Source organism: Scyliorhinus canicula, chromosome 23, assembly GCF_902713615.1.
Source record: "Scyliorhinus canicula chromosome 23, sScyCan1.1, whole genome shotgun sequence".
Taxonomy (NCBI): domain Eukaryota; kingdom Metazoa; phylum Chordata; class Chondrichthyes; order Carcharhiniformes; family Scyliorhinidae; genus Scyliorhinus; species Scyliorhinus canicula.
The window spans coordinates 23,792,594-23,818,646 of record NC_052168.1 but is presented as its reverse complement, the minus strand read 5'-3'; the positions used below and the strand labels follow the sequence as shown (position 1 = coordinate 23,818,646).

The following is a 26,053-nucleotide window of genomic DNA, read 5'->3' as shown; positions in this document are numbered from 1 at the left end:
TTGCACAATGGCCCTGTGCCCTCCTTCAACATCCTTACCTGGCTCGCTTAGCGTAGAGAACAGCCAGGCGTGGGTTCAACTTAATGGCCTCTGTAAAGTGTTCAACTGCCACCTCAAAATTCCCTGCATCGAGAAAAGAAAAGGTTTAGATACAGAGTTCGGGATCAACAAAAGCAAGGAGGCAGGAAGTTTCCGGGCAGTTTCAATTCCCGTCTATGGACGGACACACAGGTTATTTATTTGACAAAGGGTCACCTGGACTCGAAACGTTAGCTCTTTTCTCTCCCTACAGATGCTGCCGGACCTGCTGAGATTTTCCAGCATTTTCTCTTCGGTTTATTATTTTCACACAAATTAAGTTTTGTTTAGTAAGTTAGTTAGGGGAGAATTAATGTGGCAAGCAGTCCAGTAGCTGAGGATGTGGAGCATTGAAGAAACATGCACTGCAGAGGTCGCAAAAAAAGATTAACAAGAATAATACCACAACTACAAGATATACCCATCAGGAGGGTGAACAATCTGGACTCTCTCCTCTTTATAAAAAAAAGGAAGAGGTCCTGAGGAATGACCCAGTAAAGATGTTTCTGATTGTCAACTAGAGGCCATCCATAAGAAAAACAATAGAAGTAGGCCCGAGCTTGCTCCAACATTCACAGATCAGCTCCACTTCCTACTCTATTCCCACGTCCCTTCATTCCCTTAGTGACAAAAATCTGTCCATCTCAGTCTTCATTATATTAAGCGAATGAACATCCGCAGGAGTCTGGGCTAGTGAATTCTGAAGATTCACAAACTTCTGAATGAAGGGGCTGCTTTTCATTCAAGTCCTAAATGAACAGCTCATGATCCTGAGATTATAACTTGCAAGCTTTCAGCACCGACCTCCTCAATCCCCCAAAATGTTTTTATAAGATTCAAATAGATAATATCTTAAGTCTTCGAAACGCAGATAGGTCCGTTCTACTCAATCTCTCCTCATGGAGCACCCCTCTCATCCAGGAATCAATCTAGTACAGGGTTGGGTGGGCACATGGGGTGGTTAGCTCACGAGGAAAGGTGGGACAGACTAGGCTGGTGTCCATTGGAGTTTACAAGATTGGAAAGGTTTTATTGACACACATCAGATCCTGAGGGGATTTGACAGGAGAGTTGCGGAGGGGATGTTTCGCCTTGTGGAAGACACGAGAACGAGGGGGACACAGTTTTTTTTAAATAAATTGAGTACCCAATTATTTTTTCCAATTAAGGGGCAATTTAGCATGGCCAATTCACTTAACCTGCACATCTTTGGGTTGTGGGGGTGAAACCAACGCAAACACGGGGAGAATGTGCAAACTCCACACGGACAGTGACCCAAGGGCCAGGATTCAAACCCGGTCCTCAGCGCCGTAGGCAGCAATGCTAACCATGCTGCCCCGTGGACACAGTTTTTAAATAATCCTGAGACGGGATGACATTTTTTCTCTCAAAGGGTTGTGAATCTTTAGAACCCCTTCTCCAGAGTGATGGAGGCAGTCAAATCATTTATACGGCACAGGTAGATAGATTCTTGACCCTTAGGTGTCCCAGAATGTGCATATTAGGTTACGAGGTTAGGGTGGGGAAGTGGGCCTGGGTAGATTGAGTCCTCTTTCTGAAGGTCGATGCAGACTCGATGGGCTGAATGGCCTCCTTCTGCACTGTTGGGATTCTTTGAACAAGCTGCTGCCACTCTGAATGCAGTACTCGAGGGCTACCTTCACCGTTGGAACTAAATTCCACCTCCAGAAATGGAGCAGAGGGGGTTAAACTCCTGGTCAAATGGCCTGGACTAACAACCAATAAGGAATTCAGCAAATTTCTTGACCCAGACAGAGTGCTGGTGAAATGGTTGTTGCCCTGCAGACTCCAATGAGATATTCTCACTTTCACCTTCTCCATTTGCGAAGCACAGACCCTTCCCTACCAAACACATTTTGGCCCATTTCGCACCCACCTTCACTCAATGCATTCATGGCTTCCATTTTCTTCTCATCGGCCTGATCCATCGATTCCTCCGAAACCTAAAGTAGGACAATACACCAGGTAATGTCAACTTAGCCTGTTAGCAACAGCAAGATCTGCCTCATTATTAAACGATAGTAATGATGTCCCCTTACAACTGAATGGTTACTGTCTATCCTCTAGCTAAACGAATTTCCAAACAGGTGAGCCTACAGAGAGCCATCATTGCCAGCGCAACCGTGGCCCAGCGCACCCTCCATGGAACCAGGGCCCATTGTGGGTTTATCCTCCTTGGTCACCTTTAACCTTGGCATAAACTCATAATGTAAAATATATTAGTAAGCATTTGGAAATGCATTGGGTTAATCAAGGATAGTCAGCATGGATTCTTGTTAAACACCGTGTTCAGTAAAGTTTTTTTTAAACAAAACCCCCATTACACAAAGGATATTTAAAGCTGCAGAATGTAGAAAGTGTGAATCATTCAATCCCTACAGTGCAGGGGGCCATTCGGCCCATCAAGTCTGCACCCACCCTTCAAAGGGCAGCACGGTAGCATAGTGGTTAGCATAAATGCTTCACAGCTCCAGGGTCCCAGGTTCGATTCCCGGCTTGGGTCACTGTCTGTGCGGAGTCTGCACATCCTCCCCGTGTGTGCGTGGGTTTCCTCCGGGTACTCCGGTTTCCTCCCACAGTCCAAAGATGTGCAGGTTAGGTGGATTGGCCATGATAAATTGCCCTTAGGGTCCAAATTGCCCTTAGTGTTAGGTGCGGTTTCTGGGTTATGGGGATAGGGTGGAGGTATGGGCTTGGGTAGGGTGCTCTTTCCAAGAGCCAGTGCAGACTCGATAGGCCGAATGGCCTCCTTCTGCACTGTAAATTCTATGAAAATGAGCACTCTACCCTAGCCCTGTAACCTCACACCCTAACCTTTGGACACTAAGAGGCAATTTATCACGGGCAATCCACCTAACCCGCATATCTCTGGACTCTGCCTGAAATCAGGCAGAGTTCCTAATTACAGCCCAATAATATTAACTGTAAGCGAGCAGGCAGGCGAGGATAGTTCATTGACAAACTCAAGTGACTGCTGTTAGGGAGGGAGAGCAAGAGAAAAACTACTTACCTCAAGGCTTTCATCTCCCATTTCCTGAGGTTCTTCAGTATCTGGCTCAATCACACCCTCATTATCGATCTCTGAAGAACAAACCACATCTTCATTCAAAACACAGCAGAAACCAGGTGATGCTGCGAATCATGCCTCCGGTGGCGACATGTAGGTGGCACGTTGGTGGCTCCTGCTAGGAGCTTTCATTTTTTTAAAAATCCCCTTCGCCCAGATTTTGGGGAGAATTTAATTCGAGCGATTGTTTGAAAAGTTTCAGCAGCCAAAAGGTGTTGAAATCCCAGAAAAAGAACCCGGGAAGAAAGGGTGCAAGTGGCAGTCCACCGGCAAGCTCGGCGGGGAGCTCAGTTGGAGGAAAGGAAGAAAGAAGCAATTCGCCGGGTGGGGCTGCGCCCATAACAGTGGCTAAGCTGGCCGAAGTGATGGCGGGAGAGAAAGGGAGGTGTTGAAGGGGGAGGCATTGACGCAGTACAGCGACCAGTTCACCTCAATGGGTGTGGAGCTGTGGAGGGTGATGGAGAGTAACAGAGGGCTGAGAGCCAAAGTGTTGGTTTTTTGTCATATTGGGTGGAGGTTCTGGTGGGGGGCACCTCACTAGCTATCGAGCAAGGAGCAGGGTTGGGAGGGGGGGGGGCACACATGTCGTTGGAGAATGTATGGTCAGGTTTTGATGGATCTGGGAGGTGTGAACGGTGGGGGGTTGGGGACGATACTGGGAGAGGTGGTTTCAAGAGGAAGTGGCTGGGAGGCTTCTGGGATGTGGGTGGGGGAGGGGGACAGGTGGCTGACGGTGAATAGGGGCAGGGCTGGGGCCTGGAGTAGTGGTTATGACTGGTAGGGTGCAGTTGGGTTGGTCACGGGACAGGGCGTATTTGTTCTTTTCTTCAGTTCACAATGTATATTGGGCAGCAGGGTAGCATGGTGGTTAGCATAAATGCTTCACAGCTCCAGGGTCCCAGGTTCGATTCCCGGCTGGGTCACTGTCTGTGTGGAGTCTGCACGTCCTCCCCGTGTGTGCGTGGGTTTCCTCCGGGTGCTCCGGTTTCCTCCCACAGTCCAAAGATGTGCGGGTTAGGTGGATTGGCCATGCTAAAATTGCCCGTAGTGTCCTAATAAAAGTAGGGTTAAGGGGGAGGTTGTTGGGTTACGGGTATAGGGTGGATACGTGGGTTTGAGTAGGGTGATCATGGCTCGGCACAACATTGAGGGCCGAAGGGCCTGTTCTGTGCTGTACTGTTCTATGTTCTATGTATATCCAAGGATTGACTTTTGGCTTTTTTATTATGGGGATGGTGCTGTTGGCCGGGGATAGTCGGCGACTGTTCTCTCGGACCGTGCTCCACATTGGGCAGATGCGGTCCTGGTTAGGGGGCAGGCACAGAGACCAGCGTGGAGGTTGGATGCGAGGCTGTTGGCAGACCCACACTTGTGCGCAAAGATAGGAACAGTGATTGAGGATTACGTGGGGTTTAATAGGAACAGGGAGGTTTCACAGTCAGTGGTGTGGGAAGTTTTGAAGGTGGTGGTGAGGAGAGAAACCATCTTAAGGTTCAGGTGGACAGGTAGGCAAGAGGGGAGCAACAACGGCTGGGGGGGGGGGGCAAATTCTGGAGATGGGTGGAAGGTAATCACAGGATCCTACTCTGGATCCTCTGGTGAGGAGAAAGGAATTACAGGAAAGGTTTGACCTACAATCCACAGGAAAGGTAGTTGAGGAGGGCGAAGTGTGCTGTGTGCGAGTATGGGGAGAAGGCCAGTCGCTTGCTCACAGGCTAGCACGCCGGTAGGCGGCTGCGAGAGAGATTATTCAGGCTCGGGAGAGGGCAGCGGAGTTGGTGGTGGCACCGGAGCAGGTGAATAAAGCATTCGAGTTTTATAAAAGGTTGTACAGGTCAGAGCCTCCGGGGGATGTCAGACACGAGGGAGTTTCGGGGATGGTTGGAGTCTCCTAAAGTAGGAGAGGGAGGGGTTGGAAGAGCCAGTGGGAATAGAAGAGGTGCGGGCAGTGATGGGGAAGATGCAGACGCGTCAGGCACCAGGGCCAGATGATTTCCCGGTGGGGATTTATAAAACGTTTTTGGAGAAGCTCGCGCCGCTATTGGTGTTGGGGACACTGCCAGAGACAATGGGATAATCATTCATTTCATTGCTGCTAAAAAGGACAAGGACCTGGTGGAGTGTGGGTCGTACAGGCCAATATCTCTGCTGAATGCTGATGCCAAGGTTTTGGCTATGGTGTTGGCACTCAGGGTGGAGGAGTGCCTTCTGAAGGTGATTGGGGAGGGTCAGACCAGGTTCATAAAGGGCAGGCAGCTGTCGGTGAATGTGCGACATCTGTTGAATGTGGAGCTCTCTCTGGCAGGAGGGGGGACAGGAGGCGGCGCTGGATGTGGAGAAGGTGTTTGACCGTGTGGAGTGAAGCTATTTATTTGGGTATTGGAGAGGTTTGGGATTGGGTCTGAGTTTGTGGCATGGGTTAAACTGCTGTACAAGGAACCGAAGATTGAGTGTATGCATGAACTCGGGGCACTTTCCATTACATTGGGGAATGAGGCAGGGGTGACCGATGCTCCCAGTCCTGATTGCGCTGGCGATAGAGCCCTTGGCCATAGCAGTGAAGTGCTCAGATAAACGGAAGGGGATACTAAGAGAGGGGGTGAGTGGAGCATTGGGTGTGTCTGTATGCTGATGATCTTCAACCCGGACAGCCCTCCCACTATCGTTGGCAGGCGATGTTTCAGAGAGGTTGGCAGTGAGGAGGGTCTGGCCTTCCAAATCTGACGCATTATTATTGGGCGGAGACCGCAGACAAGGGGTGGGGTTGGGAATCGGAGGCTTTGTGGTTGAGGATGGAGGCAGGATCCTGTAAGGGGAGAGGGTTGCAGGCACTGGCAACGCTGCCGCTTCTGTTTGTCCCAGGAAAATATTCAGGAAGTCCAGTGGCAGTGGCCACGTTGAAATTGAGGCAATTTCAGCAGCACTTTAGGTTAGGGGTGGAGTTAAAAATTGAAAAAATTGAAAATCGCTTATTGTCACGAGTAGGCTTCAATGAAGTTACTGTGAAAAGCCCCTAGTCGCCACATTCCGGCGCCTGTCCGGGGAGGCTGGTAGGGGAATCGAACCGTGCTGCTGGCCTGCTTGGTCTGCTTTAAAAGCCAGCGATTTAGCCGAGTGAGCTAAACCAGCCCCAGTTGGAGTTCATGCCGAACTGAGGGACCATGGGTTTAGCCGGTGAGACTGGCATATCTGGAGGGCGCTACGGCCAAGTGGGAGGAGGAACTGGGGATGGTGCTGGAGATGGGGTTGTGGTGTGAGGTGCTGCGGAGGGAGAATGCCTCAACCACGTGTGGGAGGTTGGGGTTGATACAGCTAAAGTGGTACATAAAGCGCACCTGACCAAGTTGAGGATGAGCCGGTTGTTTGAAGGTGTGGAGGATATTTGTGAACGGTGTGGGAGGGGCCATTCTGCAGCACCATGTTGCCGATCTTGCACGTGGACTTAGAGCCCAGTCCCCTGGGGGCCATATTCAGGGGGTCGGGTTTGCTGGGGCTGCAGACTGGAGAGGAGGAGATAGCAGATGTTTAAGCCTTCGCCTTGCTGGTCGCTCACAGGCGGGTCCTGCTGGGGTGGAGGTCAGCTTCTCCACCCTCACCATGGCTGGGGGATCTAGTGGAGTTTCTGAATCTGGAAAAGGTGAAATTTGCTTTGGTGGGCGAGCGAGGGGGTTTCACAAGAGATGGGGGCTGTCTGCACTAAAGTTCAAGGAGCTGCGGGGTGTTTGGTGGAGATTAATGGGGGAGGATGGGTTGGTGTTTGCTATGTTTTGTGTTTAAAATGGTACAATACCCAAAACATGAATAAAAGTAGTTTTTAAAAGAAAAAGAGACTGCAAATCATAGGTCTCATTTGCCTCAAGAACTTTGATTCACTGTTCTATTAATGAATGTATTTTCCAATCCCCTCCACATCCTTTATCACATTCACTTCTGCAGGAGTCGGGGGGTATCGGGACTACCGAAGTCCCAAAAACCCATCTTCTGTTACATTAGCTCATTACGTGTTCCACTTCTCCCGATTTAAATCTGGGGGGGGGTCAGCAGAAAGTGTTAAACTTGTCTCAGCTATAACAGGTTCTCTGGACTCACCCAGTTCACTCTCTTCACTCTCGACGGCTGGCTCGGGAATTGGAACCTCTGTCTTCTCTTCTGTGTTTGCTTTCTGGAGAAATGGAAGTTATTTATTTCTCTACTCACCCAAACGTCACAGAAACACGCCCACAACAACTAGAGAACTTACGGCACTGAGGAATGGAACATGTGTCATTTTTGGCAGCTATTACCGTAGAATTAAGGCAGAGTAAAGTAGGCATTTTGGAGGTCTTGTGGGCCCTCTGGGCCGGCAGCTACGGGTTTGAGTCACATGGTGGCACAGTGGTTAGCACTGTTGCCTCCCAGCACCAGGAACCCGGGAGCCTTGGGTTACTGTTTTGTGGTGTCTGCATTTTCTCCCCGAATCTGCGTGGGTTTCCTCCGGGTACTCCGGTTTCCTCCCACAATCCAAAAGGTGCAGCGGGGGGGGGGGGGGGGTTAGGTGGATTGGTAATGCCCCTTAGTGTCCAAAGGGGTGGTGGGGGTGAACTAGATAGCGTGTTCTATCAGAGGGTCAGTGCAGACTCAATGGGCCGAATGGCCCTCTTCTACACTAGGAATTCTATGGAGACTCACCCCAGGACTTTATGTCGAAGGACAGTGCGTTTATAGCGCAGCCAAACAGGTTGAGAATCAACCTGCAAAATCCTTCCAGCGCATGGTTCGGTAGTTGCTTTTGACCAGCGCAGGCAGGTTGGGCCGTCTCAGTGCTATATGACTCTGCCAGCAGCAGGCGGTAAGAGTGGGAGAGATTCCAGGTCGTTGGAGCCTCAGCCATCTCTATCCATAGCTCCGGACTACTAACTCCGGAAAAGTGCAGGTTGCCACAGCAACTGGACTCCCCAGTTTTGACTGTGACACCACCACCAAGGCAGACACTACTTTGTCCCAATGAAACACTTCCAACTCAAGAACATTTTCCACACCAGCCATCCCAGTCTTAAGACCAATTCACTGCCAAATATGCTCAGTGTTCACCGATGGACTGACTCTTCCAAGAAGTGTGAAAATGCTTTAATTTAAAATGACACTGATACTTATCACCCTGGGTGATGTCCAAACACAAACCCATTTCTCAGTGAGCACAGGGCCTTTTTCTAAATTTGGCTTCCAATTTGCTGCATTTCTGTTGGCCCCTCGCCAATACTCCTGTGCTGGGCGACAGTGCAAGGCCCCTCTCTGATCTGCTGCTCTGTTGTTCCAAGATTTTCAAGAAACTTTGCCGAGCTTACAGCCCATCCTTTACTGCTGCTGTGTTGCTTTTTGCAGCTTCTGGATCTCACGGTGATGTTCACCGTCACCGTCTCTCAATCCCATGATCGATTCTGCACCCGACCTGGCCCTTCATTCCCATGGCAACACCTCCCGGCACCTCGTCCTCCCATCAATAGCTCCTGGGGCGTTCGCACAATCTGTCTCGGAACCTGAACATCTGATGTTCACACTGTTTCCAGCCCACCAACGTCACTTCTACCCCGACCACAAGACACGTGGTTTACACTTTGGCCTCCTCCTAGTGTCTCTTCTCTCTCCTGTTTCTCATCAGGAGAAATCTTGCTGCATAACTGAACAGCAGCAACTTCAAACAGGACTTGGATACGTATTTTGAAAGGGAAAAACAAGCTGGGTACGGAAAAAGGACAGGACGTGGGACTAATTGGTTAGATCTTTCAAAGTAACCCACACAATGGGCAGAATGGCCTCTTTCTGCGTGCTGCTTGATTCTATGAAAATCCAGACACTCAAAAGGTTTTTTTTTTTTTTAAAGTACCCAATTCTTTTTTATTTCAAATTAAGGGGCAATCTAGCACCTACCGTGCACATCTTTTTGGGCTGTGGGGGTGAGACCCACGCAGACACAGGGAGAATGTGCAAACTCCACACAGACAGTGACCCAGGGCTGGCATCAAACCCGGGTCCTCGGCACCGTGCGGAATCAGTGCTAACCACTGCCCCACCGTGACACCCTACTGGGAGTACAGCAACGATAGAGAAATATTACACGAGGGGCTAAGGGTTATAAAAATAAAGTACAATATACAGATTATAAAAGACTCTGGGTCACTGTCCGTGTGGAGTTTGCACATTCTCCCCGTGCCAGCGTGGGTTTCGCCCCCACAACCCAAAGATGTGCAGAGTAGGTGGATTGCTCCTTAATCCGGGGGGGGGGAAAGAGAGAGAGAGAGAGAGAGAGAGAGAGAGAGAGAGAGAAGAGAGAAGAGAGAAGAGAGAAGAGAGAAGAGAGAAGAGAGAAGAGAGAAGAGAGAAGAGAGGAGAAGAGAGAGAGAGAGACCTCAACTGCTGCTGGCTGTAAAACATTACTCAATGCAAAGGCATACCTTCGGTGACTCTGGAAATGTTGGGTGTTCTGCTGGCGGTGGGATGGTTGCTCCCATACTGTAACGAAAAAGCAGAGTAGTTGTTTTAGAAACCGGTCATTGTTATTGAACAGACTAGTCTGAGTCACTGCTGAGCAAACATTTAAATAGGCCTCAAAATCCTTGTTTGAATAAGTCGGGTCAGCTGGGGAACGTGGACAGGAGCTGCGGATGTCACACCCTCAACACAATCACTCACAAACAGATTTTGGAACAAATCAATTACCCCATTGAAGTCATCTGGAATTAACTCAGTATAAACAGGATGGTTTATTTCTGTTCCTTAATGCAAATTACAACAACCTGCATTTATATGGGGCAGCAGGGCAGCATGGTGGTTAGCATAAATGCTTCACAGCTCCAGGGTCCCAGGTTCGATTCCTGGCTGGGTCACTGTCTGTGTGGAGTAGGGTGTCTTGAGTAGGGTGATCATGGCTCGGCACAACATTGAGGGCCGAAGGGCCTGTTCTGTGCTGTACTGTTCTATGTTCTATATAGTGACTTTTCCATCACACGGGGCTCACAGCACTGTTAGTCAGTCAGAAACTGCCTCCAAACCGCACATGGAGACATCAGGGAAGGTGACCAACAGCTCGGTCAAGGGTTTTAAAGAGCTCCTTAGAGACGGCGAGGTTTAGGGGAGAGAATTCGAACGCTCAGGACCAAGACAGCTGCCGACACGCCCACCATAGGAGAGGCAACGGGAATTACAAAAGCACAAGAAGCCAAAGTTGAAGAACCCCAGAGTTCTTGGGTGATTGTGGGGCTGGAGGAGGTTCCAGGGATAGGGTGGGCGGGGTCACAGGGTTACAGGGATCGGGCGGGGTCACAGGGCAGGCGGGGTCACAGGGTTACAGCGACAGGGCAGGCGGGGTCACAGGGTTACAGAGATATCGTGGGCAGGGACACAGATAGGGCGGACGGGGTCACAGGGTTAGAGGGATACAGAGGACGAGGTCAGGGGCGTTAGAGATAGGGCGGGGAGGCCACGGTATTAGAGATAGGGCGGGGAGGCCACGGTATTAGAGATAGGGCGGGGAGGTCACATGGTTTAGAGATAGGGCAGGTGGGGTCATGGGGGTTAGAGAGATAGGGCGGGTGAGGTCACGGGGGTTAGAGATAGGGCGGGTGGGGTCACGCAGGCTAGAGATAGGGCGGGTGGGGTCACGCAGGCTAGAGATAGGGCGGGTGGGGTCACGCAGGCTAGAGATAGGGCGGGTGGGGTCACGCGGGTTAGAGATAGGGCGGGGGGGGTCACGCGGGTTAGAGATAGGGCGGGTGGGGTCACGCGGGTTAGAGAGAGGGCGGGTGGGGTCACGCGGGTTAGAGATAGGGCGGGTGGGGTCACGCGGGTTAGAGATAGGGCGGGTGGGGTCACGCGGGTTAGAGATAGGGCGGGTGGGGCCACGCGGGTTAGAGATAGGGCGGGTGGGGTCACGCGGGTTAGAGATAGGACAGGTGGGGTCACGCAGGCTAGAGATAGGGCAGGTGGGGTCATGGGGTTAGAGAGATAGGGCGGGTGGGGTCACGCAGGCTAGAGATAGGGCGGGTGGGGTCACGCAGGCTAGAGATAGGGCAGGTGGGGTCACGGGGGTTAGAGAGATAGGGCGGGTGGGGTCATGCAGGCTAGAGATAGGGCAGGTGGGGTCACGCGGGTTAGAGATAGGGCGGGTGGGGTCACGCAGGCTAGAGATAGGGCGGGTGGGGTCACGCGGGTTAGAGATAGGGCGGGTGGGGTCATGGGGGTTAGAGATAGGGCAGGTGGGGTCATGGGGGTTAGAGAGATAGGGCGGGTGGGGTCACGCAGGCTAGAGATAGGGCGGGTGGGGTCATGGGGGTTAGAGATAGGGCAGGTGGGGTCATGGGGGTTAGAGATAGGGCAGGTGGGGTCATGGGGGTTAGAGAGATAGGGCGGGTGGGGTCACGCAGGCTAGAGATAGGGCGGGTGGGGTCACGCGGGTTAGAGATAGGGCGGGTGGGGTCACGCAGGCTAGAGATAGGGCGGGTGGGGTCACGCGGGTTAGAGATAGGGCGGGTGGGGTCACACGGGTTAGAGAGAGACAAAGTGGGGGCGGTCACAGTGGTTACAGAGAAAGGGCGGGTGATGTTATGGAGGAATTAGAAAACAAGGATGAGAATTTTGAATCTGAGGCAATGCTGGGCTGGGAGCAACACAATACAACAACAACTGGGTGATGGATCAAAGCATCTTGGTGCAAAGTGGGATATGGGGATTGGGGGGGGGGGGGGGGGTTGGGGGGGGGGGGGTTTGGGGGGGGGGGGGGGGGGGGTGGGGGGGGGGGGGGGGGGGGGGGGGGGGTTGGTGGAGGAAGATGGAAGCCAGAATGTACTCTGAAGAGGGATTCAACAACTGATTGGTTCAAACAAGGGCAAAGACGGGAGTTATTCTAGGTGTCTAAAGATGCGTGGGTAAATGAACCAGAGTATTGAACATAATCAGAAAGGTCCCACGTTCAATCTTTATATCTCACAGAAGTGACCTCTCTTTTTACCCAGCTAGGGACATCACAATTAAAATGAATTCTTCTTCAACCAACATTTCAGCAAAGACTAATAATGAAAAGAATCTCAAATGATTTCCCCCCCATCTAGCCCAGGGTTAGATAGCAACAGCTCACCTGCCATCAATCCCACCTGAAAGTCAAAAACTCAGCACAGGCTCAATGGCTCCAATTTTTCTCACTACATAGAGCCACAGATGTTTACAGCATGGAAACAGGCCCTTCGGCCCAGCTTGTCCATGCTGCCCAGTTTCTATCACTAAGCTAGTCCCACATTTGGCCCATATCCCTCTCTACCCACCCACCCTGCCCATGTAACTGTCTAACTGCTTTTTAAAGGAAAAAATTGTACCCACCTCTACCACTGCCTCTGGCAGCTCGTTCCAGACGCTCCCCACCCTCTGTGTGAAGAAATTGCCCCTCTGGTCCCTTTTATATCTCTCCCCTCTCACCTTAAATCTGTCCTCTGGTTCTACACTCCTCTACCTTTGGGAAAAGATGTTGACTATCTCCCTTATCGATGCTCCTCATTATTTTATGGGCCTCTACAAGATCACCCCTAAGCCTCCTGTGCTCCAGGGAAAAAAGTCCCAACCTATCCACCCTCTCCCTATAACTCAGACCGCCAAGTCCCGGTAGCATCCTCGTAAATCTCTTCTGCATTCTTTCTATTTTAACAATATCCTTCCGATAATAGGGTGACCAGAACTGAAATGTTCCAGGTGTGGTCTGACCAATGTCTTGTACAACTTCAACAAGATGTCCCAACTCCTGTATTCAATATTCTGACCAATAAAACCCAGCATGCTGAATGCCTTCTTCACCACCCTGTCCACCTGCCACTCCACCTTCAAGGAGCTATGAAGCTGTACCCCTAGATCTCTTTGTTCTGTAACTCTCCCCAACTCCCTACCATTAGCTGAGTAGGTCCTGCCCTGATTTGATCTACCAAAATGCATCTCCTATTTTTCCTTAATTTTGCATCAATTCTCATCCTCCAGGAAGACCGTCAGTTTAGCTCAGTTGGCTGGACAGCTGGTTTGTAATGTGGAGCGAGGCCAGCAGCGCGGGTTCAATTCCTTGGACCAACAGAGGTGATACATGAAGACCCCACCTTCTCAACCTTCCTCCTCGCCTGAGGTGTGGTGACCCTCAGGTTTAATCACCACCAGTCAGCTCCCAACCTCAAAGGGGAAAGCAGCCTATGGTCATCTGGGACTGTGGTGACTTTATCTTTACTATTACCAAGCTGACTCACACGTGGGGAACTCCATATCAGTGTATACACAAATGTAACTCCCCACAATTTTACACCCTTCCAAAACCTCCCTCTCATCTCCCCACAGCGAGGCTGCCAGAGACCAGATTGTCCTTGCCTTCAGCAGGCTGGAGGGGATGTTTTGATGTATTCCGCACACGATACACCCAAAAGCCAACCCAGCACATCGATTAGCTCTGGTTTACGATGTGCGAAAGGGCTCAGCTGCTTCAGTCAACTCCACAGCACGAGAGGTCCTACGAAGAAGTTAGCTACAGGCCATACAAAACAGATCAATGCCCTTCCCGGAGCAATGGCGAGGAAAGGAATAAATGGAAAAATGCGGAGGAAGGGCAACTGTTTGAATCAACAGACCCATAACGGTTTTGAATTAAGAGAAGCCAAGTTGTAGTTTTGGATGCAGAGACTCTGAATTGTGTGTGACATGTTGAAGTCACTTCCCCTGCCCAGGGGGTTCTGACTCTTGACAGTCAGCTAGTCTGAGCAGAGACAACCACAGGGACGCAACCATTGGCTCTGGGCAGAAAAATCAGTCACAATCTAATTAAATGGTACAACAAGCCCAAGGAGCTGAATGAGCCAATCTTCCCTTCAATTAAATTAGGAGGTGACAACGGCAAATCGACAGAGTGTTTAAGCGATTGGGAGAAATTTGGCCAACAGAAAACGTGGGACAATGAGAAGGATAGAAAACCAGAATATTATTTAAACAGGAGAGGCTGCAGAATGCTATAGTCGAGGGGGAATCTGGGTGCCCCTGTACATAAATGAACAGGTTAGCGTGCAGGTACGACAATCAGGGAGGTAAAAGGAACATTGGCCTTTGCTGCAAGGGGGAAATGAAAATCGACCGAAAGTCGAGAATTCTTGCTGCAACTGCGCAGGGCGTTATGGGCCAAGGTTTAACAACTCCTCAGTGTATTATCAACCTGACCTACAACCTTTATGTTGAATTTTGCTAGGATGAGCACAGGAACCTTTCCTTCCGGTGTGATTCAACGGTCTCCCGAGACACTTCAATCAAAACAAACTTTATTCTAAGAACTTAGTTAACATAGATAGATAAATGCACGGCAAGAATGTTTATCAATTACAAACATAAAATGAAATTAAAATCACTTATTGTCACAAGTAGGCTTCAAATGAAGTTACTGTGAAAAGCCCCTAGTCGCCACATTCCGGCACCTGTTCGGGGAGGCTGGTACGGGAATTGAACCGTGCTGCTGGCCTGCCTTGGTCTGCTTTAAAAGCCAGCTCTTTAGCCCTGTACTAAGCCAGCCCCAGACACCCCACAGCTACAGTAATGTATGTATAACACTTAATGAATTCCCCCTTAACTGTTCCAATTCAATAACAAAATCCCATAAACCAAAAACCCCGTTCCAAGGTTGTGGCCCAGCACTCTGCATTCTCACTGAATAAGACTGGCTTTCCCCGAGATTCTGACCCTGTCTCACCAGCAGGTTTAAACCCTTCCTAAAAGCAAATTATATCTTTTAAATTATCAAAGCAGGTAGCTATAATCAATGCTTTTTTTCCTTGAAAATAGAGACACACAGGCCAAATCACTTATTTTATCTGTCTGTAGTCCACAGCAGTCAAAACTGAAAGCGAAAGTAAAACAAACCTCTCAGCCACTGCTCAGCTCCACCCACAAACTAGCATCACTGAAGCCATGTGATCCGACAAAAAACTTCCTTAAAGGGACACTCCCCATGACAAGGGCATTGATGAAATGGCACCGAAATCACAGTGTACAGTTTTGGTCTCCACACTTAAAGAAGGATATACTTGTATTGTAAGCAGTTTAAGGTTCACTGGGCTGATTCACATGGGGCTGTCTTACGGAGAAAGGTTGTGCAGGTTGGGCCTATTCCCGTTGGGAGTTTAGGAGAATGAGATGATTTTGGTGAAACATACAAGATTCTGAAGGTATTGACAGCGTTGTTGTTCAGAGGATATTTGCGCTTGTGGAACGGGTTCTAAGGCGCTTGTTCTCAACGGGGACCATCTGTTTTCTGGTGGAGACTAAGCCACAATCAGAGCAGCTATTATACTGCTGCATGGCAGTGTGGGTGCGGCGGAGCGGACGCGGCAAACTGATGCAATGTGCCGTGCCCCCATTCCCCTTCCCTTCATGCTCCTCTCAAACTCATCTGTCAAGATGGATGCTGTTTCCAGCACCCAAGTGTGGTTTTGTATGTTCCACTTCCACATTTCAAAAAAGTTTTCTCCTGTTGACTAAATCACTCGCATTAAATCTTATACCAGCCTCCCGGGACAGGCGCCGGAATGTGGCGACTAGGGGCTTTTCACAGTAACTTCATTGAAGCCTACTCGTGACAATAAGCGATTTTCATTTCATAATCACTGTTTTAGTTGGAATGACGGAGGGTTGAGGGGCGACCTGATAGAGGTCTACAAGATGATGAGGGGCATGGATAGAGTGGATGGGCGGGCACTCTTTCCCAGGGTGGAGGGGTCAGTCACCAGGGAGTATAGGTTTAAGGTCCGTGGGGTAAAGTTTAGAGGAGATGTGCGAGGCAGGTTGTTTTACGCAGAGGGTAGAGAGTGCCTGGAACGCGTCGCCGGGAGAGGTTGTGGAAGCAGATACATTAACGGCGTTCAAAAGGCATCTTGACAAAGACATGGATAGGGTGGTATAGAGGGATTCGGCATGAGGAAGTGCCGAGGGTTTTGGCCAAGGGCGCTATCATGACGGTACAGGTTTGGAGGGCCGAAGGGCCTGTTCCCGTGTTCACAACATTTTTGAGAAAATAGTGATTTTAACAGTACTGCTAATTCAGCATAAGCTTTCAAGGCAACTGCTCTGGATACAAGAAAGACAGAATGCATCTGAATGCCTGAGTGACACTTTTGGATACTTTGTTTTATTTTATACTTTAAGGTGCCCACTTCTTTTTTTTCCAATTAAGGGGTAATTTAATAATAATCTTTATTAGTGTCACAAGTAGGCTTATTTTAACACTGCAATGAAGTTACTGTGAAAATCCCCTAGTTGCCACATTCCGGCACCTGTTTGGGTACACGGAGGGAGAATTCAGATTGTCCAAATTACCTAACAGCACGTCTTTCAGGACTCGAGAGCGGAAACCCACGCAGACACGGGGAAAACGTGCAGACTCCAAACAGATAGTGACCCAAGCTGGGAATCGAACCTGGGACCCTAGCGCTGTGAAGCATCAGTGTTAACCACCGTGCTGCTCATGGCAATTCCACCTACCCTGCACATCTTTTGGGTGTAGGGGTGAGACCCATGCAGACCTGGGGAAAATGTGCAAACTCACGGTGCACCACCCACACATTTTTGGATACCTAAAGCAACATATTAGGGAACACACTCCAATGACATTACACTGATAACTAGTTGGTCAAGAACAAAGTGCTCCAGTTCAGGATCACTGGAATGGATTGCACCATCTCTTTCCCAGAAATAATAGCTCCCTCTTGTTAAAATTCTGAACGGCTAAATTATACACCAATCGCGACTAAAGACTGACCACATCAACATTTGCACAAACCCCACGCTAAAAGATTTGGGGCGCGATTCTCCGCAAATGCGGAGAGTCGTAAAGGCTGCCGTGAAACTGGCCGTGTTTCACGGCAGCCTCCGCGCCCCCTCCCGGGACCCGATTCTCCCCCCCGGGCAGGGCTAGCAGCGCAGCCCCGTGAAGCACGGCATCGCAGGCTTAGCGACCGTCGCTAAGCCCGCGCGCCAAGCGCCACGGCGGCTGACGCGCATGATGACGTAAACTGCGCATGCGCGGGGTGGACGGCTCCAACCCGCGCACGCGCGGATGACGTCATCACGCATATACTTCAAACCTGCGCATGCGCGTGCCGTCATGCCCCTCAGCCGCCCCGCGGACTGATCCTGCGGGGCAGCGTAGGAACAAAGAGTGCGTGGGTATCGGACCCGCTGCCCGCGTTCGGTGCCCACCGATCGCAGGCCCATGCCACCCTTCGCACGGCCGTGCCAATCGGTACCATGGTTGTCCGGGACGGCACTTTGCGGCCGTTTTCACGAATGGTGAGAGCAGGTGTGTTTGCGTTCGTGAAAACGGCCGTAAAGGCCTGGGGAGAATCGCTGTTCGCCGTAAAAAGCGGCGTACAGCGATTCGTGTGTTGGGGGGGGGGGGGGGAGAGAATAGCGGGAGGTCGGGAAAAATGTCGGGAAGGCCATCCCGCTATTCTCCGACCCGTCATGGGCAGCGGAGAATCGCGCCCTTGTTTCTTCAGGGTCGATTTACAGGATTGAGGGAGCCGGAAGTGAAGTATGGGCTGGAGCTGGGGGAAATATTTAGATACATGCAGGTTCGAGATTTTGCCAGAAAGGAGATACAGAGCTTCCCGGAGGAACCAGCCTCCACATTGCTGGAGGAGGTGCTGGCGGCAAGGGGACTGGAGATGGAGGTAGTCAGCGGTTTACGGGGCTATTTTGGAAAACGATAAGGCACCACTGGAAGGGATCAAAACAAAGTAGGCAGCAGGGTAGCATGGTGGTTAGGATAAATGCTTCACGGCTCCAGGGTCCCAGGTTCGGTTCCCGGCTTGGGTAACTGTCTGTGTGGAGTCTGCACGTTCTCCCAGTGTGTGCGTGGGTTTCCTCCGGGTGCTCCGGTTTCCTCCCACAGTCCAAAGATGTGCGGGTTAGGTGGATTGGACATGCTAAATTGCCCGTAGTGTCCTAAAAAGTGAGGGGGGGGGTGTTGGGTTACCGGTATAGGGTGGATACGTGGGTTTGAGTAGGGTGATCATTGCTCGGCACAACGTCGAGGGCCGAAGGGCCTGTTCTGTGCTGTACTGTTCTATGTTCTAAGTGGGAGGAAGAGCTGGGAGAGGTTATAGAGGAGGGGAGGAGGGGGTCTGGAGTGAGGTGCTCCGGAGAGTGAATGCCTCCACCTAATGTGCGAGGTTGGGGCTGATACAGCTGAAGGCGGTATATAGGGCACACCTCACGAGGACACGGGTGAGCCGATTTTTTGAAGGAGTAGAAGATGTGTGTGTGTGAGATTCCTTTTTGTCATTTGTTTATGTTAACATGCGGGCTGATGTTTGGGGGTTGGTGGGAGGATGGGATCGTTGTTATTGATATGGGGATTGACATATTTGTGTTTGATTATTGTTTGTTGTTGGTGGGTGTAAATTTGGGAGAAAACGTGAAGATGAGAATTAAAATATTTTTTAGACAAACACTTGCAGACCGTCCTCCATGCTGCCATTTAACAGCAGCTACCTCTCACGAGACCATCACAGGCTTTGCGGCCAAAGAGTCTCAGAGCTACACAGATTTACATCTGAATGCCTTAGTGACATTTTTAGATACATTTTTTAAAAACTTTAGAATTTAAAGTGCCCACTTTTTTTTCCAATTAAGGGGCAATTTAATAATCTTTATTAGTGTCACAAGTAGGCTTACATTAACACTGTAATGAAGTTACTGTGAAAAGCCCCTAGTCACCCCTTGTCCGGCGCCTGTTCGGGTACAGAGAGAGAATTAAGAATGTCCAAACTACCTAACAAGCACGTTTTTCAGGACTTGAGAGAGGAAATCGGAGGGCCCGGAGGAAACCCACGCAGACACAGGTAGTTTGCAAGAAGTTAGTTGATCTTAACAAGGTGTGAACTGACCATAGTGCCATGAGTTAGGAAGAGAATCATCTTCCAGGTCTTCCATTCCTGATTGCTATCCAGCAATTCCCTAGTAGAATGGGCACACAATGACATCTGGAAAGGACCAGACCACACTTGGCTGATATGTACCCCGCAGTAGATAGTATTATACCAACACTTTGTAAAATACCCATTTAGAAAATCTAGGGAGACGGCCACTGCCCACAGAATCAGTTTAGTTAAGGGTTCAATCTCTTCAGAAGTAGAGAAAATGGGCAAGGAAAGTGAACACATGCTCCACTGACAGATTATACAGAGAAACAAACATAGAAAATAGAAGGAGGCTATTCGGCCCCTCGAGCCTGCTTCGCCATTCATCATGATCATGGCTGATCATCAAGTTCAATACACTGATCCGTCCTTCCCAACGCCCCCCATATCCCTTCAGCCCCAAGAGCTAGTTACATCTTCAAAAAATTCTAGTAGATTTGTCAAGCAAATTGTCAAAGAAAGATTCCTTTCGTGAATCCATGCTGACTTTGATTACACCACGGCTTTCCAACTGCTGTGCTAGGAAATCCTGGATAATGGACTCCAGCAACTTCCCTACTACTGACGTTAGACTCACTGGTCTATAGTTCCCTGTTTTCTCTCTACCTCCCTTTTTGAATAGCGGGGTTACATTCGCTACCCTCCAATCTGTAGGAAACATTCCAGAGACCAAGCCACCAGTGGATCAGCGATTTCTAGGGTCACTTCCTTAAGTCCTCCGGGTTGAAGATTACCAGGCCCTGGACATTTATCCGGCTTCAATCCTATTAATTTCTCCAACATCATTTCATTACTAATACTAACTTCCTTCAGATCCTCACTAAAATTTGTGTTTCTCAGAACTTCCGATACATTATTGATGTCTTCTTTTATGAAGATAGAAACAAAGTACAAATTTAGTTCCTCAGCCATTTCTTTGTTCCGTTATGAATTCCCCATTTCTGACTAACATTTGTTTTTATTAATCTTTTTCTCTTTACGTACCTATAGAAACTTTTACAGTCTATCTTTACGTTCCCTGCAGCTTACTTTTATATTTTCCTCTTAATCAATTCCTTGGTCCGCCTATGCTGACCTTTAAACTGTCCCAAACCTCAGGTCTATTGCTTTTTTTTGCTGATTTGTATGGCTCTTCTGGGGCTGCAGTGGCGCAGTGGTTAGCACCGCTGCCTCACAGCACCGAGGACCTGGGTTCGATCCCAGCCCCGAGTCGCTGTCCGTGTGGAGTTTCCACATTCTTCCCGTGTCTGTGAGGGTTTCACCCCCACAACCCAAAGATGTGCAGGGTAGGTGGATTGGCCACGCTAAATTGCCCCTTAATTGGAAAAAAAGAATAGGGTACTCAAAATTTATATTTTAAAAATTAAAATTTGCATGCCTCTTCTTTAAATCTAATACAATCTCTAATTTCCCTTGTAAACCATAGTTTGGCCAGTTTCCTTTCTACTCTTGCAGAAAATAGGAATAAACTACTTTTGGAGTTCACCTATTTGTTCCTTGAATGCTGCTATTGTCTGTCCGCTGTCCTTCCTTTCAGTAATGTTTCCCAGTCCATCATAGCCAGCTCATGCCTCAGACCATCATAGTTACCTTTATTGATCAACAGACAAGGATCCAGTGTGTTCTGCTCAGAACAGCTCGTACACCGATCGGGGCCAGCACATTTCAGGACAACAGGCACACGACTCGTCAGATGTGCTGCATGCCAACATCACAACAGGACCAGCTGACAATGCCTCTCACTCAATCTCACCAGAAAACATTTCAAATGGATCCACGTGATCAAGTCCTTTATTTGAAAAGTCGCTCACATTTCAATAAACAGTAGGAACTTTAATTGCTGAAATAATTTGGCAATCTACTGAAGTGGTTTTAAAAACCTTTTCATATATTCCTCCCTCCACAAATCGCTGATGGGGTGCTTCAGGGTGTTCTCGTCCCAGCACCTTTTATTTTGTTACACCACTCGCAAGACAGGAACAGAGGCTGGAAAAGCCCGGTTTATTCTCACTGGAACGACGGAGGTTGAGGGGCGACCTAACAGAGGGTTACAAAATTATGACGGGCATGGACTGAGTGGATAGTCAGAAGCTTTTTCCCAAGGTGGAAGAGTCAATTACTAGGGGAGATACGTTTAAGATGCAAGGGGCAAAGTTTAGAGGAGATGTGCGAGGGAAGTTTTTTTTTTCTAAACAGAGGGTAGTGGGTGCCTGGAACTCGCTGCCGGAGGTGGTGGTGGAAGCAGGGACGATAGTGACGTTTAAGAAGCATCTTGACAAATACATGAATAGGATACGGAAGTGTAGAAGGTTTTAGTTTGGACTGGCAGCATGGTCGGGGCAGGCTTGGAGAGGCTGAAGAGCCTGTTCGAGTGCTGTACTTTTCTTTGTTCTTTGACAGAAACTTCCAAGGCCCCTAATACTCTGGTACAGGCCCCTGCACAATAGGTCACTCCCAACCTTCAATGCTTCATTGCCACTCAACATCGACAATCTACCTAACATGGGTGGACTCAGGTACAGAGTTCGAATATCCAACTGATTTTTAGCAATACTTTACTGACTCAAAAACCCGTGAATCATCTCAAAGAACAAAAAAGCACAGGAACAGGCCCTTCGGCCCTCCAAGACTGTACCAGTCACGACATCAATCTTTGCCAAAACCCTCAGCACTTCCTTGTGCTGTATCCTTCTTACCTATGTGTTTGTCAAGATACCATTTGAACGGCGTTAATGTATCTGCTTTCACAACCTCCCCTGGCAACGCGTTCCAGGCACTCACCACCCTCTGCGCAAAAAAACCTGCCTCGCACATCTCCTCTAAACTTTGGCCCACCTAGGTCCCCTGGTGACTGACCCCTACACCCTGGGAAAGTGTGCTGCCCATCCACTCTATCCATGCCCCTCAATCTTGTAGACCTCTATCAGGTCACCCCTCAACCTCCGTTGTTCTAATGAAAACAGTCCGAGTCTATTCAGCCTCTCACCATAGCTAACACCCTCCAGACCAGGCAACATCCTCTGCACCCTCTCCAAAGCTTCCACATCCTTCTGGTAGTGTGGCGACCAGAATTGCATGCAATATTCCAAGTGCGGCTGTACTAAGGTTCTATACTACCGTAGCATGACTTGCAAGTTTTTTTTTTTTTTTACACGATGCGACTTCCGGTTGCGGCTATGCGGAGCTAAGCCGCACGTTCGGCAGCTCCCGCCAGGAACGGACTTTTGGGCTCTTTTAAGGGCCCCCAGCGGTACTTGCTCGACGGTTCCCGACGTGGGAAGGTGTCTGCAGCGGATCCCCAGTGTTCTATGGTCTGGACCAGGAGTGGGGCCAGCAAAATAGCGGTGGAAGAGAATCAAGATGGCGGCTGGCGGAGGCCTCGAGGAATGGAGGCAATGGGTGCAGGTGCGGCAGGAGACTCTCCAGCGATGTTTTCAGGAGCTAAAAGTGGAGCTGCTAGACTCGCTGAAGGCGAATGCAGACAAGCTGCTGGCGACGCAGGCAGCCCAGGGGGTGGAGATCCGGGAGCTCCGACAACAAGCCTCCGAAAGAGAGGATGAGGCCGCGGCCCTCGCGGTAAAGGTGGAGATGCACGAGGCGCTCCATAAGAAGTGGCAGGAGCGGTTCGAGGAGATGGAGAACCGGTCGAGGCGGAATAATTTGCGGATCCTGGGCCTCACGGAGGGGCTGGAGGGGTCAGACCCGGGGGCCTATGTGGTCATTTTGTTGAACTCGCTGATGGGAGCTGGGTCCTTCCAGGGGCCCCTGGAGCTGGAGGGAGCCCGCAGAATACTGGCCAGGAGGCCCAAGCCGAATGAGCCACGGGCGGTGCTGGTGCGGTTCCACCAGTTCGCTGACCGAGAGTGCGTGCTTAGGTGGGCCAAGAAGGAGAACACGGTAGTGCGGATCTACCAGGACTGGAGTGTGGAGGTGGCTAAGCGGAGGGCCGGGTACAACCGGACGAAGGCGGTGCTCCACAGAAAGAGTGTGAAGTTTGGCATGTTACAGCCGGCGCGTCTGTAGGTCACTTTCAAGGACCGGCACTTTTATTTTGAGTCCCCAGAGGAGGCGTGGGCCTTTGTGCAGGCCGAGAAGTTGGACTCTGACTGAGGGTCGGGGGTTTGTAAATAACTATGTTAACTTTTGGTGGGAAGGGTCTCTGTTTCATATTGTTTTATGCTGTTTTAAGCTGGTTGTGTCTTTTTGCGTGGGCAGGGTCGGGCAGTGGGAAAGTGCGGGCTTTTCTGCCGTTTCCTGTGCTGAGGGTGGATGGGGGCGGGGTCGGAGCTGAGAAGCGTGGCTTTTTTCCCGCGCGGGAGGGGGAGGAGGAGGGTCTGCTGATGGGTCTGGGGTGGAGGAGTAGCCCCACGTTTGGGGGGGGGGTCGGAGGTGTGGCGGGAGTCGCCGGGGTCAGCAGAAGTTAGCTGGCTCACGGGAGTGCTACGGAGGGAGTAACGCGGCTGGGAGGGGTCCTAGCCTGGGGGGGATGGGGGGTACCGTGTTGCTGCTGAAATGGCCAGGAAGGAGCTGGAGTATGCAGGGGGGGCCAGGGTGAGGGTTTGCCGCCGTGGGGGGGGGTTTATCGCCTGATACTTGGGGGGGTTCCTTTAACATGGTGCTGGATCCCCCATTGGATTGATCCATGTCCAGGACGGGCAGGAGGCCCGCGGTGGCTAAGGTGTTGAGGGGGTTTATGGACCAGATGAGAGGGATGGATCCGTGGAGGTTCGCGAGGCTGAGGGCCAGGGAGTATTCATTTTTTTCCCCATGTGCATAAAGCCTATTCCTGGATCGATTTTTTTGTCCTGAGCAGGGGGCTGATTTCGAGGGTGAAGGATGCCGAGTATTCGGCCATAGTCATTTCTGACCATGCCCCGCACTGGGTAGACCTTGAGCTGGGGGAGAGGGACCAGCGCCCGCTCTGGCGCCTGGAGGTGGGACTGCTGGCGGATGAGAAGGTGGGCGGGCGGGTTCGGGGGTGTATCAAGAGGTACTTAGAGGCCAATGATAATGGGGAGGTCCGGGTGGGGACGGTTTGGGAGGCATTGAAGGCGGTGGTTAGAGGGGAGTTGATTTCCATCCGAGCCCATAGGGAGAGGGTAGAGCAAAGAGAGAGGAGAGGTTGGTGGGGGAGATGGGGAGGGTGGACAGGAGATACGCGGAGGCCCCGGAGGAGGGATTGCTGAGGGAGCGCCGTAACCTTCAGGCCAAATTCGACTTGCTGACCACCGGAAAGGCGGAAGCTCAGTGGAGGAAGGCACAGGGAGCGGTGTACGAATATGGGGAGAAGGCGAGTAGGATGCTGGCGCATCAGCTACGTAAGCGGGACGCGGCCAGGGAGATTGGTGGAGTGACGGATAGGGGAGGCAATGTGGTGCAAAGGGGGGTGGACATTAATGGGGTCTTCAGGGACTTTTATGGGGAATTGTACCGGTCCGAGCCCCCGGTTGGGGGGGGGGCTGGAGGAGCTGGTCAAAGGGATAGGCAGCATGCAGTCGGGGAAGGCGCCGGGGCTGGATGGGTTTCCAGTCGAATTTTACAAAATGTATGCGGACCTGTTGGGCCCCCTGTTGGTCAAGACCTTTAACGAGGCAAGGGAGGGGGGGGCTTTGCCCCGCGACTATGTCACGGGCGCTGATTTCTTTGATCCTTAAACGAGACAAGGACCTCCTACAGTGTGGATCATATAGGCTGATCTCGTTGTTAAATGTGGATGCCAAGCTGTTGGCGAAGATCTTGGCCACAAGGATAGAGGACTGTGTGCCAGGGGTCATTCATGAGGACCAGACAGGGTTTGTGAAGGGAAGGCAGCTGAACACCAATATACGTAGGCTTCTGAATGTTATAATGATGCCGGTGGTAGAAGGGGAGGCGGAGATAGTGGTAGCATTAGACGCGGAGAAGGCCTTTAATAGGGTTGAGTGGGGGTACTTGTGGGAGGTGCTGGAAAGGTTTGGGGAGGGGTTTGTTAGTTGGGTGAGGCTGCTATACGAGGCCCCGATGGCGAGCGTAGCCACGAATAGGAGGAGATCGGAGTACTTTCGGTTGTACCGGGGGACGAGTGTCATTATACGCAGATGACTTGTTGCTTTATGTGGCGGACCCAGTGGGGGGAATGCCGGAGGTGATGCAGATCCTTAGGGAATGTGGGGGCTTTTCTGGGTACAAGCTCAACCTGGGTAAGAGCGAGCTGTTCATCGTGCACCCGGGGGATCAAGAGGAGGGGATTGGTAGGCTCCCGCTGAAAAGGGCGGGGAGGAGCTTTCGGTACCTGGGAGTCCAGGTGGCTAGGAGCTGGGGGGCCCTACACAAACTTAACCTCACTAGGCTGGTGGAGCAAATGGAGGAGGAGTTCAAAAGATGGGAAATGTTGCCGCTGTCGCTGGCGGGCAGGGTGCAGTCCGTCAAGATGACGGTGCTCCCAAGGTTTTTGTTCCTGTTCCAGTGCCTCCCCATCCTTATCCCGAAGGCCTTTTTTAGGAGGGTCAACAGGAGTATTACGGGATTTGTATGGGCGCATGGGACTCAGAGGGTGAGAAGGGTGTTTTTGGAGCGGGGCAGGAATAGTGGGGGGCTGGCATTGCCCAACCTCTGTGGGTACTACTGGGCTGCCAACGCAGCGATGGTGCATAAGTGGGCAATGGACAGGGCAGGGGCAGCATGGAAGAGGATGGAGATGGCGTCCTGCGTGGACACGAGCCTGAAGGCGCTGATAACGGCGCCGTTGCCGCTCCCTCCAACGAGGTATACCAGGAGCACGGTGGTGGCAGCTACCCTCAAAATTTGGGGGCAATGGAGACGGCATAGGGGAGAGGTGGGGGGCTCGATGGAGTCCCCGATACGGAGGAACCACCGGTTTGTTCCAGGGAGCATCAATGGCGGGTTTCTGGGCTGGCACAGGGTAGGTATTAGGAGGTTGAGGGACTTGTTT

The 26,053-nt window shown here is 50.9% G+C and overlaps 1 protein-coding gene across 1 annotated transcript in view; it reads right to left on the bottom strand.

Moving 5' to 3' along the window:
• Positions 1–26,053, bottom strand: part of st13 (ST13 Hsp70 interacting protein) — a 60,674-nt gene that overhangs the window by 33,824 nt on the left and 797 nt on the right. The window contains 5 exon segments of the mRNA XM_038783531.1: positions 39–123; positions 1,976–2,042; positions 3,110–3,180; positions 7,256–7,328; positions 9,598–9,655. Of these exon segments, the coding sequence (XP_038639459.1) occupies positions 39–123; positions 1,976–2,042; positions 3,110–3,180; positions 7,256–7,328; positions 9,598–9,655 (354 nt within the window).